This window comes from Chiloscyllium plagiosum, chromosome 31 (genome assembly GCF_004010195.1).
Source record: "Chiloscyllium plagiosum isolate BGI_BamShark_2017 chromosome 31, ASM401019v2, whole genome shotgun sequence".
NCBI classification, from domain to species: domain Eukaryota; kingdom Metazoa; phylum Chordata; class Chondrichthyes; order Orectolobiformes; family Hemiscylliidae; genus Chiloscyllium; species Chiloscyllium plagiosum.
The window spans coordinates 26,874,568-26,890,999 of NC_057740.1; the positions used below are offsets into that span (position 1 = coordinate 26,874,568).

General features: G+C 38.1%; 1 protein-coding gene and 1 pseudogene across 3 annotated transcripts in view; one reads left to right on the top strand and one right to left on the bottom strand.

Annotated features, from left to right (window-relative positions):
* LOC122565355 (protein strawberry notch homolog 2-like) overlaps positions 1-16,432 on the bottom strand; it is a 162,866-nt gene that overhangs the window by 45,745 nt on the left and 100,689 nt on the right. For all 3 annotated transcript variants that reach the window (XM_043721240.1, XM_043721239.1, XM_043721241.1), the window contains 8 exons: positions 14,130-14,207; positions 12,618-12,714; positions 9,537-9,697; positions 7,787-7,920; positions 5,814-5,904; positions 4,327-4,470; positions 3,497-3,632; positions 16-121 (listed from right to left, as the gene is read on the bottom strand). In XM_043721240.1, the coding sequence (XP_043577175.1) occupies positions 16-121; positions 3,497-3,632; positions 4,327-4,470; positions 5,814-5,904; positions 7,787-7,920; positions 9,537-9,697; positions 12,618-12,714; positions 14,130-14,207 (947 nt within the window). The remainder of the gene's footprint in view (positions 1-15; positions 122-3,496; positions 3,633-4,326; positions 4,471-5,813; positions 5,905-7,786; positions 7,921-9,536; positions 9,698-12,617; positions 12,715-14,129; positions 14,208-16,432) is intronic.
* Positions 12,112-12,211, top strand: LOC122539232 (annotated as a pseudogene).

The following is a 16,432-nucleotide window of genomic DNA, read 5'->3' on the forward strand; positions in this document are numbered from 1 at the left end:
TAAATCTAAACTCACCGTTTCTCAATAGCATGAAGAAAATCCTCAAACTGGCGGAAGGGCGTGCCCTCTCCCCAAATACCCAAGCGGCACATGTAAGCCATGTTTTTTGGTTCCGAGGCACCTTCATAGAATTAAAATGTAAAAATATTTTAAGGGATAGAAGTAGAAACATTGTACAAGTGGTAGTAAACATTCCAGACACGTTAAGCGAAATGCTGCCATTTTTCTCTATGTTAATTCAGCAACAGCAAAACACCACAGATGCTGGAAATCTGAAATAAAAACAGAAGCTGCTGAAGAAACTCAAAGTCTGGCAGCATCTATGGAGGGAAACAGAGTTTCAAGTCTAGTATGACTGAACTTCAGAACTGGTGAGAGAGAAACCGAGAGCATATATGCAGCTGTGCATGGTACTGAATGTGGATCTCAGCTTCTGACAGTAGTTATTGTTACCTCGGAGGTATCTGTAATCTACCTTGGATTTGAAACATGACAAATAGAATTCAGCTGGAATGTGTGTGAAATAAGGAGCAGCCAAAGTCAGAGGAATGAAAGATAGCTGTGCAAGTGTGTTTTGACAAACACTATCAAACATCATGTCAGAAACAGAAAACAAGGAAGGTGAACAGTATGACTTTTCTTTGGACTGGACTCAAAATGTCAACTCTGTTTCTCTCTCTACAGATGCTGAGTTCCTCCAGTACTTTTTTTTAAAAACATGAACCCAATAACCAATGTTTCAAGACATAGACTTAAAACGTGGCGGACAATTAACATTCAAGTATTTTCAGAAAGTTAAATTATGGCAATGGTGGATGAAACACACAAATGAACAAGAGGGTGGTTATCTATGGAACTCATTGCCAGAGGTCTGTAGAGGCCAAGTCAAGGATAGATATGTTCTTGATTAGTAAGGTACTCAATGATTACGGAGAGAAGGCAGGAGAATGGGGTCGAGAAACATATCAGCCAGGATCGAACAGCAGATTCAATGGCCTAATTGTGCTCCTATATCTTATAGAGTCATAGAGATGTACAGCACGGAAACAGACCCTTTGGTCCAACTCGTCCATGCCGACCCAATCTAGTCCCACCTGCCAGCACCTGGCCCATATCCCTCCAAACCCTTCCTGTTCATATACCCATCCAGATGCCTCTAAATGTCGCAACTGTACTAGTTTCCACCACTTCCTCTGGCAGTTCATTCCATACACGTACCACCCTCTGCGTGAAACAGTTGCACCTTAGGTCTCTTTTATATCTTTCCCTCTCACCCTAAATCTATGCCCTCTAGTTCTGGACTTCCCCCCCACCCCAGGGAAAACACCTTGTCTATTTATCCTATCCATGCCCCTCATAATTTTGTAAACCTCTATAAGGTCACCCCTCAGCCTCCAACGAGAACAGGGTGGGGCTGTTTAAATATAGCTCAAATCCTCCAACCCTGGCAACATCCTTGTAAATCTTTTCTGAACCCTTTCAAGTTTCAGAACATCTTTCCAATAGGAGACCAGAATTGCATGCAATATTCCAACAGTGGCCTAACCAATGTCCTGGCCTAACCAATGTCCTGTACAGCTGCAACATGACCTCCCAACTCCTGTATTCAATATTCTGACCGATAAAGGAAAACATACCAAATTCTCAGAGGTATGTTATGATGCTGCAATTTTGTGCAAAGGTTAATGCAATTTTATCATGAGGTAATATGATAAGCTGAAGTAGGAAAATATTCCTAAATATATTAACATATTAACTACAAAATCACATAGACAATTGCCCACTGGCTTCAATTTTGCTGAGACTACTTGGATGTCCCACTCAATTAAATGCTGCACTGATGTCAAGGGTAAGCACTCTCACTTCATCTCTGGAACCTACCTCTTTTGCCTAAACACGTTTTGTAATGAAGTCGAGAGCCCAGTGACTCTGACAAAATCCAAACTGAGCATTACTGAGCAGGTTATTACTCATTAGGTGCTGCCTGATGGCACTTTTTGCGGCAGCTAATTAATGATAGTGGGCCGAAGAGGTGGTAATTAGCTAGATTGGATTTGCCTCGCCTTTTATGGACAAGATATCCCTCTGCAATTTTCCAAAATGCTGGATAGATGCTAGCTTGTGCTGTAGTGGAAAAGCTGGTTCTACAGCTGTTCTGAGTTCTGAGGAACTGTCACTGAACCTGAAACAATAAGTTCAATTTCTCTCCACAGATGCTGCCAGCCCTGTTGAGCCTTGACAGCATTTTCTTCTCTTGTTTCTACAGCTGCTCAGTTGGTTGGACGGCTGATGGCAACAGTGTGGATTCAATTCCTATACTGCCTGAGGTCAACACGAAGGTCCCATCTGTTCAAAATTGCCCTTTGAGGTACCATGACTGTCAGGTTAAACTCATCACCAGTTAGCTCTCCAATGAGAGAGCAGGCCAATGGTTCTCTGAGACTTCAAAGTATTTACCATTTACAATGTGGTGCCTTGATAAGTGAATCAGCCTATAGCATGCTAAAAACAGATGCCATATTTTTATCTAGCCAAAACCAAAGCTTTTTTTGTTGTTCTTCTGGTTAGGGCAATTCTCTTTATTTTACTTGACTGGGGAGAAATGTGTTTAAAGCACTCCTATAAAAAGGATTTCATTAACACTTTGCATGAAGTAAAATCACAAGTCTTAGCAATTCTGTTGTCAATTTCTGTAAAAAAAAATCTGCCAATTTAATTATTATGAACAGTAACAAAAAAAAAACAAAATAACCTAGGCAATGGGACAGGCAAGCCTGGGTGTATCTGTACCCAGTCTCCAGTCTGGATAAATGGGGTGGGGGTTAGTGGCAGGAAGGAAGCCTGGCTGCAAAATTATCTACCAAACCCAACAACAATGGTTGATTTAAAGGTGGCTGGCCAGCCTTGTAGTGACCAGATATTACAGGAAGCAAGTTCATGGATTATGGAAATGTCATAATTTTCTTGGATAAATTAGCTTAACAATGTTCCATTTTAATTTATCTTGGGTATGAATTAACATTCAAAAAGTTAACATTCCTGCTGGGAGAAATGCATCACTGTAGCAATCTTACACGGCATTAACTCCCTAAAAGCAGGCATCGAGGATTCTCAACATTAATGAAGAAAGCTGCACCAGTAGCAGCCTGTGGCTCAACACGAACGTATAACTGGTGTTACGCAAACAAATTACTCTCTCCTCCGCTTCCAATATATTATGAAGTTTTGTTGCTTTAATATGCTGTATGATGCTAATATATTATTAGTACCCAAACAGTTGTAAGCCAAGTCAACATGGGATTATTGTAGATCTTTCTAAAACTGAGATAATGCCATTGCACAGATAACTATTTAAGAATGAAACAATATTGTCTTGTTGAAGATAATACTGAAGATTCTTGATATACTCATGCAATACACTCATACTAATACAGTTCTATTAGTATTAGCCGAGAATACACAAAATTAATGTTTTTTTTGGAGAAATAGATCATACCTGTGGCACTTGCATAAACAACTCGTGCAAATGGCAATCTGTTTTGCAGCTCTAAGACAGCCAGGCCTGTTTTGGTGGATTTGGTACTGCCATTCACACAGACATTTTTTGCTTTGTGACATTCATCAAATACAATCTACGGAGCAAAAACAGTCAAGGAAAATCCAAACGATGTGAAAATTTTATTTTGCAGTCAGAAAATAGAAGGAAAAGAGGATTTGCATTCTTTTAGCAACTTTTCATATATCTTAGAAAAGCTTCAAAACGCTATTAGTGAAACAATCTGAAGTGTTGTGATTAATGTTACATAGGTCCAAAGACAATGATACGAATGACCTTTTCTTTGAACAACATTAGAAGCCTATGCGTCGATGGGATTATAGCTGATGAAACCATGAGTTTACACCCTTTCATCTAAAAGTTTCTCCAAGAAACAATCTCGCAACAAAGTAGTAAATAATCAGAATTAATCAGATTTGTCTCCTGCCACCTGATTCTCCTAGCTTGAATCTATCAGATATCAGAGCACAAATAATCCATTGTAACATGTCTATCTTAAGGTTCACGCATCTTTGAAACATGAAAGGACTATTGATGTCACATGATCTAATATTCTTTAATTATACACAAGCTGTAGCATTCTAGAAAACAACTAATTGCAACACTTATTAATGGTGCGTGCAACTTATTGCAATTTGTCATCATTTTTGAAAGTTTAAAACAGTGAACTTTATTAATATTTCACAAGTCATTGAAAAAAAATTAAAACATCAATAGTGTGTTTCTTTAATGAAACTTAATCATTTATAAGTCTGATAATTAAAGGATACAACACCATCAAAGTGCTCCCCACACCAATCCAGAATCTGTTTTAGCCTTGTTCTGTGTTGACCACCAGCCTGACTTTCACCAATCAATGCAGAGTACGTTGCAAACAATACACCTTCAGAAGTAGCTGTATCACCATACTTTATCTGCAATAAATTACATAACAAAGCATAAAAAAAACAAATATTTGCAACTTACATAGTTCCTTCCACATCTTCAGAATGCTCTAATGGGGCTTTACTGTAAATTAAATATTTTGAAGTCTGTTGTTGTAATGCCAGAAATGAGGCAACTAATTTGCATGCAGTGGCTTTCCATAAAGAGCAACATTATGAAGGTCAGATTATTTATAGTAATAACGATCAAGGATTAAATATAGGACAGTACAATACAAATATCATTTCCTGTTTTTTTTGCAAAACAGGGATGTGGGATCTTTTATATGCATCTAAAGCAAGCAGACAGGGCCTCAGCTTAGTATCTTTCCAAAAGATGGCATCTCCACTAGTGCAGCATTGAGAGTACTGTATTTTCACATGAACCAAAATATCTCTGCTAAATCTGTGGAATGGGATTTGAACCTGAGACCTTCTGATATAGAAGCGACAAAGCTTCAAAACCATCACAGCTGACAATCTTGTCACCAATTTAAAAATCACACTTATGAACATAGATGTCACAATATAACATACTTTACAATATTGAGTACCTTCAGCTTAAATAGGTGCAAAGGGAGAGAGAAAGCAAATTAGAAACCCAGTCACGCTCGCTGATCTTTAACACCAGTTGTTGATCTGGTCAAGCGTTGCAAGGCATTTTTCTGTCCCTTAGGCCAGCATGAGATTAGATTAGATTCTCTTCGGCCCAACAAGCCCACACTGACCCTCTGAACAGTAATCAACCCCCTTCTGACTAATGCACCTAACATTATGGACAATTTAGCATGGACAATTCACCTGACCTGCACATCTTTGGACTGTGGGAGGAAACCGGAGCACCTGGAGGAAACCCACAGACATGGGGAGAATATGCAAACTGCACACAGACAGTCGCCCAAGGCTGAAATTGAACCTGGGACCCTGGCGCTGTGAGGCAGCAGTGCTGACCACTGAGCCACCCATATAAAGAGGGAAATTTTAATCTAACTTTCCTAATGGAAAATTGGCAGGATTGATTCAGATGGCCCTTTTATTCTGCACCTTATTTTACTTCTTGATGATGTCAAAGGAGCTTGAAATCAGACAGCGTACAAAGTGGGCAACAGATGGGTTCAATTAAAATTAGGCAGATTGCGTGTTTCGTAGATGAACTAAGGGCAGAACAACAAATTTAAAAAGCTATTTTGCAGTCAAAATAAAAAGACCTATTTCTAATGTTCCATAACTTATTTAATATCATGCGCTTTTAATTCAAAGCAGACTTGGAGCTATGATTTGGTATATTATACTGATCATAGATAAATAACCTTATGCTAGATTGCTCTTCATACCTTGTTGAGAGCATGCACTGGAATATTTGAAGCATCAATGTCTCTAAGATCCCGTTCAGCATCATATTTCAGGTCATTGGAGACACTAAACCTATAACATGATAATATTGAATCCAATTAACATGTAATTTGGATTAACAAGTACATTTCAACAGTACTTTTTAATTATTCAATATTTTTCTTAAAGCTCCATTTGTTATACAGCATTTTATTATTTACTTCCTATGCATCGATAGGTGCTGGAAGCACAGGAACAAGAGAAGATCATGCAGTCTATCAAAGTTAGATTTCAAACGATATTGTGTCACTAGCTACAGGTTATAACATACCTCTACGATTACAGTATTCCCTCAGTGGAATTATAAAAGGATGGGGTATTGAATGAATTAATGCCTTTAAAGAAATTACTGCAATTCTTTCCATTGCAAACACTTTTCTGAGTGATCTTGTATCACATCAATGTCTTAAATGAGGGGAGTAAAAGCTTGGTAAATAAATTTGCAGGTGACACCAAGATAGGTAATAAACCATGTTGTGAAAACGACAAGGAGACGCAGAGAGATATGGATCGATTTAGTGAGTGAACAAAATCTGGGAGATGGTATGTAATGTGAGAAAACGTGAAATGGTTCACTTTGGCAGGTAGAATAAAAAAAATCACTGCAGAATTCCAAAGTAGAGGGAAACTCTCTGTGGTAGTGCATGAGACACAAAATGTTAGCATGCAGAATACAGCATGTAATCAAGGCAGCTAATGGGATGCTATCCCTTTATTGAATCCTGAAGGAAAGATGCTATGTTTCAGTTGTACAATGCATTAATGAGACCACATCTTGAATACGGTGTGGTTTTTTGGTCTCCTTATTTAAGGATGAATGTAAATGCATCAGAGGTAGTTCAGAGAAGGATAACTTGGGTGATATGAGAATGAGTGGGTTGTGTAACAAGATAGATTGGACAGGCTGGCTAAGTTGCAATTGGAGTCAAAGTGTAGCGCTGGAAAAGCACAGCTGGTTAGGCAGCATCCAAGGCGCAGGAGAGTCGATGTTTCGAGCATAAGCACTTCCGTCGATGTTTCAAACTGTGGAAAAGTGAGGGTGACTTGACGATGTTTCAAACTGTGGAAAAGTGAGGGTGACTTGATTAAAGTGCACAGGATCCTAAAGTTAAATATCACACAACACCAGGTTATAGTCCAACAGGTTTAATTGGAAGCACACTAGCTTTCGGAGCGACGCTCCTTCATCAGGTGATTGTCAGACAATCACCTGATGAAGGAGCGTCGCTCCGAAAGCTAGTGTGCTTCCAATTAAACCTGTTGGACTATAACCTGGTGTTGTGTGATTTTTGACTTTGTACACCCCAGTCCAACATCGGCATCTCCAAATCAGGATCCTAAATGGTCTTGTCAAAGTGGACATGGAAAAGATATTTCCTCATGGGTTAGATCAGAACTAGTGGGCACTATTTAAAATTAGGATCTCTCTTACAGAACAGAGACAAGGAGAATTTTTTTCCTCTGAGAAGGTTGAGACACTTTGGAACTCTGCCCCAGAATGTATTAGGGTTGGGTCATTAGATATTTTTAGGACATAGGTAGATCGATTCTTGTTATGCAGGGATATTAAGGGTTCTCAGGACTAGATTGGAATTTGGAACTCAAAACACGAATAGATAAGCCAGATCAGATCTTAATGACTGGTAGAAAAGGATCAAAGGGCTAAGTGCCTACTTCAGCTCCTATTTCATATTAGTTCTGGTAATGCACACCGTGTTTAAACCACCCTCGAGTTCATATTGAGGTATTGTAAAGACAGGAAATGATTGACGCATTGGTTTAACTTGTACAGCTAAGCCAAAATAAATTTATAGGAGTCAGTTTAGGTCAAGGTAAAAGAATTCAAACCATTTTTATTTTCCAGAAACAAAGAAAGGTCTATTTTGCATACATATTCCAATTACATTATACTTACCACAATGACTTTTTCCTGCCCTTTATATAATTTTCATAAATAATACCAGCCACAGTTCTTCCCTTTCCAACACCAGCTCCATCACCAATGAGGAACCCTGCACGATGGTTATTTTCCAACAAGATTTCATGTTGCTAAACAGACATCAAAGAGAATACTAGATTTTTCCATTGCACAGTAACAACTTAAATGGTAGATACATGAGCATTTAAATACACCCTCCCAATGGCACAATGAATAAATGTACTACTAAATGTGATAGTGTTACACAGATGACTAGGTCCTAAGGTTCCTTCCTAGTGTAAATGAATTAACGGGTCTTGGTCAGGATAGCAATTAGGGTATTGCAATCTGGAGGAAAATAAGACAGTATTTTCACCCCATTGCTATCCAGTGACTTTAGAAATCATGCATGAGTGGAGGTTGAGTGTGACAGGATCAAGTTTGGCTATGATATTGCTGTGGTTGAATTGCCAGGCAAAACTCACAGTCACGGTGCACAAATGAGGATTGCCTACTTGGTCCAGGTACCAATGGGATGCGGGATCCCATATTAGTGCCTTCAGAGAAAGATGAGAAAAAGAGAGTAACTCTTCACAGAAAATACTGCATAATCGCTGCATTTTAATAAGCTTAATTTTAGAAATGATCATGAACTTCAATATATACTCCAGAATTTTTTTTTTATTGATTAAGTGAAAGTTAATGGCACCAGCAGGGTTACTGGCTTGCTTGATGCACCATTAGAAGAAAGGTGCGTAAGTCATGTTAACAAAGCTATACCCATAAAGAATCAGTGACTGAGTTTATTGAAGTCAGACTATCTCTTACTGTAATTAATTTTTGCACTCCTATCAGTTCCAATTGCAGTTTTAAAAAAAATACAGATGAAAAAGCACAGAGGTTCTTGGTGGTGGGGAATTGATCTTGCTGCCCAGATATCAAATTATTGTTGTGGATCACCACTACTTCAGAAGTGATCCAATTTTAATTTTCATTGAACCCAAGGTGCACAACAGTTTTATTAATGAGTAGCAAGCTTAAAAATTTGCCACTATAAGTCTTTTCAGCTGTGTTAATTTTGAATTGAGGTCCTGTAGCAAAGCATATTTTCTAAAATGTGAACAAAGACATTTGATATTTAAAATGAATTTCTTTTTTCCTATAGTTGGGAGTACCAATTCATTCTTCAACAACATGCTTTCATAGCTATTTTAATAATCTTCCTCAAAGCAAACATCGAGAATATTCTGTACAAAAGCCTGGAGTTGTGTAACAAAAACACTTACTGTTTTTGTTGACTGATTTAAGTCTTTTACATGAAGCGTCAGTAGTAACCTCTCATTGACAACTTGTAAAATAGAATTAAAGTAGCTAATATGGGACCTGCAGCAGAAATAAGATGCTAGATTATTGGAAAAAGCCTAACTCACTCATTCATGCTCTTCAGGGAAAATAACTAATTAATCCTACATATGACTTTACTGGAACAATGCTTGACTCATAATTTAGTGGTTGCAAAAATATAGTAGCAACAAAGCAAAGAGAAGGGCCAGCACCTTCTTGGGACAACTTTGGGGTGGTATAGATGTAGTCTCATCAGGATCATCTATATACGGAGAACAATTACATAAATAATTGTGTTTGAATTACATTTTGGGAACTTAACAATTCATTGTCAATATAAAACCACAGCACATTCAGAACTCCCTTCCAGATAAGCCAAAGAAATGCACTAAATAAAACATACCTGACATGCATATATGATTGCTTCTAGTTGTAGTGCAGACAAAGAGCCATTTGAAATTGTAGCTTCAGGAAGGCAGAGTGTGTATCTGATATTCGGAGGAGGCACACTTGATAAAGTACTTGTTTCAACTACTTTGTCTGGATGGCTATTTCCAATTTTAGCTGCATATGAAAATATAGTTATTTCTATCTTCTATATAAACAGCTCTTCTAAAGCAAATAGCATTCAAATTCAAAAATATGCCAACTGAATAACAGGATAATTAAATATAAGCATCTGAGTTTATCTGATAATTTACTTCTGCACATTGAGTAAGTTCCTGCAAGTAGAAAAAGTGCCAATTAAGCACAAGTGTTGAGAGGATTCCAGAGAACAGGAAAATAATTGTTAAAGGCGTAATCACTGATGACAGTGTAAAGACACAGTGCTGGAGCACTAAGGCCAGCCTTTCAGACAGCTAACCTCCATACCTAGCAGATTTTCAGTGTTGGCAGACCCAACTCCTATTAACATTCACGTCCTTCACATTGAATCCCTCAAATCAAAATTAGGCTATGCCAGGTCAGAGATATACAGCACGGAAACAGACCCTTCAGTCCAACTCGTCCATGCCAATCAGATACCCTAAATAAATCTAGTCCCATTTGCCAGTATTTGGCCCATCTCCCTCTAAACCTTTCCTATTCATATACCCATCTAGATGTCTTTTAAATGTCGTAATTGCACCAGCCTCCATCATTTCATCTGGCAGCTCATTCCAAATACACACCACCCTTGGTGTGAGAGAGTTGTAAATGGCATCAAAGTCCGGATTGCACCCTGGGCATTTTCCTGATTCTATACAGGAGCAAACATCATTCATAGAGATCACAGAATTCCTAAAGTGTAGAAGCAGGTCGTTCAGCCCATCGAGTCCACACTGACCCCCTGCGAACAGCGTCCCATTCAAACCCCACTCTCTACCCCTGTAATCCTGCATTAGCCATGGCTAATCCATCTAGCCTGCATATCCCTGGACACCATGGACAATTTAGCATGGTCGATGCACCTAACGTGAACATCTTTAGACTGTGGGAGGAAACTAGAACATCCTGAGGAAACCCACGCAGGCACAGGGAGAATGTGCAAAATCCACACAGTCGCCAGAGGCTGGAATTGAACCCGGGTCCTTGGTGCTGTGAGGCACCACTGAGTAACCATGCTGCCCTAGTTGAAGAGGATATTTAATGGAAAGCATAGGTGGATGTTATTTCTTATGTAGAAAAGAGCAAAATTGTGTAAAGGTTTTAAGGTAAATGAACCAAGGACAATAAAGATATCTGGAATGCCAACATGGCTCAAGAAGGAAAGTTATGCCAGATTCCAAATATCTTATAGCTAATGAGAGGTGGGAGTAAGGAAACTGTTGGAGAAAGCAAGTGTTGAGAAAATCAGGACAATAATTAGGTTCTGGTCACAGAAGGCAAGAGGCAGAGTGAAAACTGGTGATGTAACAGAAGACAATAGTACGTGACAGAAATTTGGACATGGGGTAGGAAGTTAAGATTAGAGCTGAACAATACATGAGATGCACACTTTTGGGTATTATTTTTAACTTGGGGCAGAACATTTGGTGAAGTACCTTAACTTTTATGGAAGTCAAAATAAAAAGATTCGCTATCATCAATATTAATTTGGAGATTTAATACTTCAACAGGTTTTAATAGCAAATAAAGTAATTACACCAAGTGACAACAGCCTTGACAGTAATGGAAAGTGGAATAAAGGTAAATACTATCCATGTAGAAGTGGAAAAAGCTAACAATGTTTCTGGTGGATATTGAGGAGAAAGTGAGGTCTGCAGATGCTGGAGATCAGAGCTGGAAATGTGTTGCTGGAAAAGCGCAGCAGGTCAGGCAGCATCCAGGGAACAGGAGAATCGATGTTTCGGGCATAAGCCCTTCTTCAGGAACCTTCTTCAGGAACCTGAAGAAGGGCTTATGCCCGAAACGTCGATTCTCCTGTTCCCTGGATGCTGCCTGACCTGCTGCGCTTTTCTGGTGGATATTGCCTAAGGAAAAAAAATAAGAGAAGAGGAAAAAGGTTAAGGCCATTAGCTACTACAAGGGCTATGGGGATAAGGCAGGATACTGATTGTGGATGATCAGCCATGATCATAACGAATGGTGGTGCTGGCTTGAAGGGCCGAATTGCCTACTCCTGCACCTATTGTCTATTGTCCCTACTTCTGAATCAGAAGATCTGGGTTCAAGTCCATTTCAAATAATAAAATCCAGTTTGGTAAGCAATTGTTGCACCAAATGTAGTATCCTTCATGTGACAGGGAGAAAATGAATCATGGAATACCATTTAGGTGGATTAAGAAAGATTTGGTCAAGTAAGGGCAGTATAAAACAGTCATATAAAACAGTCACTGAGCATCTTAATGCATCATGGCAGTGTTCCTACTTGTGGTCAAGTGGTCAACAAGCAAGTTCTACCTCAGGCTGTAATGCCACAGAGAAGTGGTGTAATATGTCCATGTGGGTGATAAAAAAAATTTGAGAGACATTTTGCTAAGACTGCTGTCCTTTATGTGTTGCACGAAAGGAAAGGAGGTTAACTCTACAGGAGGATGGAAGTGACCTTACAACATAAACAGACAAGGCAGTACCAAGTGATGTCTAATATGTTATACCAAAAGCTGTGTAGAGATGGATAGAGCTCTTAGAGATAGTGGAATCAAGGGTTATGGGGATAAGGCAGGAACAGGATACTGATTGTGGATGATCAGCCATGGTGGTGGTGGCTTGAAGGGCCGAATGGCCTACTCATGCACCTATTGTCCCTACTTCTGAATCAGAAGATCTGGGTTCAAGTCCATGTAAATGTGTCAAAATAGGTCTTTACAGATTAACTAATAAAAACTTTAGTGATAGTTTTGTACAGAAATTACATTTCTGAACAGTTTAATTTCCTTACAAAATAAATTCCATGACTTTTAAAATATAGAATAGAGAGTTGGTGACCAAATATTTTAAGTACAAGTGCTTCACAAATCTATTATGAAAAATTTCCAAACAGAAATTTTTCATTACATACATTTGGAAGGTACATATTCTGCATATGTTTCTGCGTGGCCCAATTCTTCCGTCTCCTCATCATCAGCATCTTCTTCCTCTTCTGGTTGGGGTGGAGTCTGTTACAGCAACACAAGTGTTAGAGCCATTCAGATATGGAGAATCTACTGAGAAATGTATATTTTTTTCAATATAGGTCATGCTTTCAATCATTAGTTCACTGCCAGCTTTAACACATGAAGATCTTGTCAAACATTTCTATCATTCCAACTGTAACACTGGCAATATGGCATTTTAAATTACAAAATAAATCTCCAGGACAGGCAGGTAATAACATCCAAACATCAATCATCAAAAAACTGATGTGACTTTCTATTTTGAAACAACAAAATCCAATTTGGTAAGCAAACATGGATGAGTTTATGTTTGAGAAACTTCCAGCAAACAGTCTACATCATTTATAATATAAATGTCTGCTGTCACATTGTGCTTCCAAAAGGTGTAAAAATGTCCCTTCCTGTCTTCCAATGTTCTGAAAAAAATCTGATACAGTACACATTCCTTCCAAATTTGCTTGAAACATTGTAGAATAGGATCACTATTTTCATAAAGTGCTTCAGTTATATGAATTAAGTTACATAACAAATGTCATCAAATAAGACTAATGGACACCAAATTGTCAATAATATGACACAAAAAGTAACAAAATTATTTAAGAGTCCTCATTTGGATAACCTTGAACTAGGTCTAGGTATGCGTCAGGATTTGTGTAAAAAGTCTGTTATGTGCATCTAAGCCATGTATAAACTTTCATATATTTTCCAGATTTATTCTCAACAAGAAAAAAAATGCAGTGTTGGGGGGTAATAATCAAGTTCTAGGCATGAATTCTCCACGTGTCATGAAAGGCATTGAACTTAAAATATTTGAAAGAGATTTATTGAACTGTAGCTGCTTCTTTAAATTGCTATATTTTCATACCTCATTTTTTGAGATCCAAATTGCAGTTTAGTTCAATATATAATTTAACATTTCTCTACTTTTGCTTTAAATGGGTCTTTTACGTATTTTCTAAACTTTTGTTTGATTCTGGTTTCTAAACTTCCTTTTGCTTTAAGTATTAACACTTGAAAACCTACTTAGATCTGCTCCACATTTCTCAAGACTGTTGAAAATTCCAAAGGTATATCTGTACTAAGGTGGGATCAAACTAGTTCTGCTTTATTGCATTTAGAAGGGTAAAGTGCGATGCTCTACTCAGACTCAAACAAAAATGCAAGTTTAGCAAGGCCCTCGCATCTCATTTATAACAGTATAATAGGCACACTCAAGTCAGCAATCTGGCCAATTCTATGAAAAATTGATCACCAAGCAAAATCTAATCCAATCTTTATTAACAATTGCCTTCTATTATATTTTTAGAAACGGTGGCTAAATTTTGTTTTTAGCAAACTCAACCATTTCAAAGATTAACAAGAATTACATGCTATATTTCTGGAATGTGAATACTAACTACCGAGAGTAAAAGAAATACCTGAAAAGAGTGAGTCGGCCCATTATTGATTTGTAGATGATTTGAAAATGGCAGATTTAGTGGAAATGGATGTGCAAGCTGTAAAACAAACAGGCAGGAATGAGTTTTGTATTGGTACATCAAAACAATAACTCTCATACTCAAAAGCCATTTCATCTTTGAATTCCTTCCAAAAAAAAAGGTAAGCAAGATCTCCAGATACTTATGAGGAAAGAAGGATTATATGATTATCAGTTCAAAACTGGGTTGGTCTCTGCTCAGATATTCTTCTTGAATTTGTATTTTATCAAAACATTTTGCTCAAACTCTCAGAATGGCCTTGGATGGAGCAAGGATGAGAACGGATTCTGACTTATAACCATTTTTCAGTAAAAGTGGTGCATTTACAAGAGGATATGAATAATCCTATGTCCTATAAGTGACTCTTAACATATATAAAACAATAAAATTATATTGTTTCTTTTGCATCCACTATATATCAAAGCAGGAATGTCCCCAACTTTCACTAGTGACAATAACAATGTGCAAACATCAGAAAGAAACAGACAGTAGGTCATCTGCTCACTAAGCCTACTCTACCATTTCATTATATTGTGGATGATGTGTATCATACTGCCACCGACATATCTCAGTTCCAAGGCCCTTAATCTCGTGTCCAACAAAAACCTAGCATTTTCATTTTTGAGATGTTTACAATGAGAGAAATTTTCCACAAATTTTTGACAGAGTTCTGGATTTTCCCTACCGTGGTGTAAATAAAGTGCTTTCTGATATTATCCAAGAACAGCCCAGCCCTATTTCTCAGTTTATATCAGTTCCATTAATCACCTTAAATACCTCAATTAGATCATTCCTTAATCCTCTGTATTAAAGGGAATACCAAAAACACTTAGAAGTTAATCATTAAACCAACCCCCACAACATACATAAACACAAACTAAAACCTACATGCTGCTAGCTCAAACTCCAATCTCTAAAAATCAATAATTTTAAATTTATCTATAAATCATACACCTTACATCACGCAAGTTCCTCACAATTTTATAGGTTTCACTAAGATGATCTTTTCTAAACCTAAGTATCACTCAACCTACAGCGGCAGTGTCCATGCTTCTAAGTCAGAAGGTCTGAGTTAAAGCCCAACTTGTTCAAGAGGCCAGTCACAACATCTCGAGATGGTTGATTAAAAATATTTATTTCTCTGGCAATCAAAACTGTTTGTAATAACCTTGGTGTGATCTCACCAATGCTCTGTGGGGTTTCAGCAAAACTTTTGTATTTTAATTCACCATTCTCCTGGCAATAAAGATGAACATTCCTTCCTACTTATATAGCATATTAACCTTGTGTGTTTCATTTAAGTGGGCACCCAGATCCTTCTATCTCAGCAGTCACTTCTTTTAGATTAGATTAGATTACATTACATTACAGTGTGGAAACAGGCCCTTGCCCAACAAGTCCACATCGATCCGCCGAAGCGCAACCCACCAATCAAAATATAGATGTCAGGGTTCTGGAGGTATTTAAATGAGGCAAAACATGGGGGATCATGCAGGAGTTTGGAGGGTAGACTTAAAACAGAAAACATTTTTGTTGAAATGCAACCTTTACCCCTAAAATGAGTAAAGCTTGCAGACGATCCTGAGTGGCAGCCAAAATATCTAGGCAATGCCAAGTTGCTAAAAACACATGGATTAAGCGTCACATCATCTTGGACTTGAAGAACATCCTAGCCAATGGTCAGCTTACAATGAGCCTCAATGTGACAACATTGCACCCCAATTCTTGAAATACCTTTGCCCCTGTGCTCACACTTCGTTGAGCCAGTTCTACACAAAAATCAGCTCAAATACACTCTTGTAGATGTAGTATATGGTAAAAATCATTACTATTCCAAACTTTCAGAAAAGATTTCCCATGGGCAATCAACTACTGACTGATAGTTTGTGTACTTTAAAAACTTTGAGCGCATTACCTTGCAATGCATATCTCTGGAAGTAAAGACCATCTTTAAGGCTGACCATGGTAGTTTCCATAAGGGCTGCTGCACATGCAATCAAATTATGGTGCTTACCACCTACATCAAAAATGTCTTCCAAAAAAACATTTAGACAGACACTGGCTATCACACCTACCCATGACACTGACGGATTGGCTTGGTCCTAAAGTTGCTCAGGGTGCTTCCAACATGACTGGGAAAGTTGTTGAAGCACCCATTCACAACAGGAGAAAGTGAGGTCTGCAGATGCTGGAGATCAAAGTTGAAACTTTATTGCTGGAACAGCACAGCAGGTCAGGCAGCA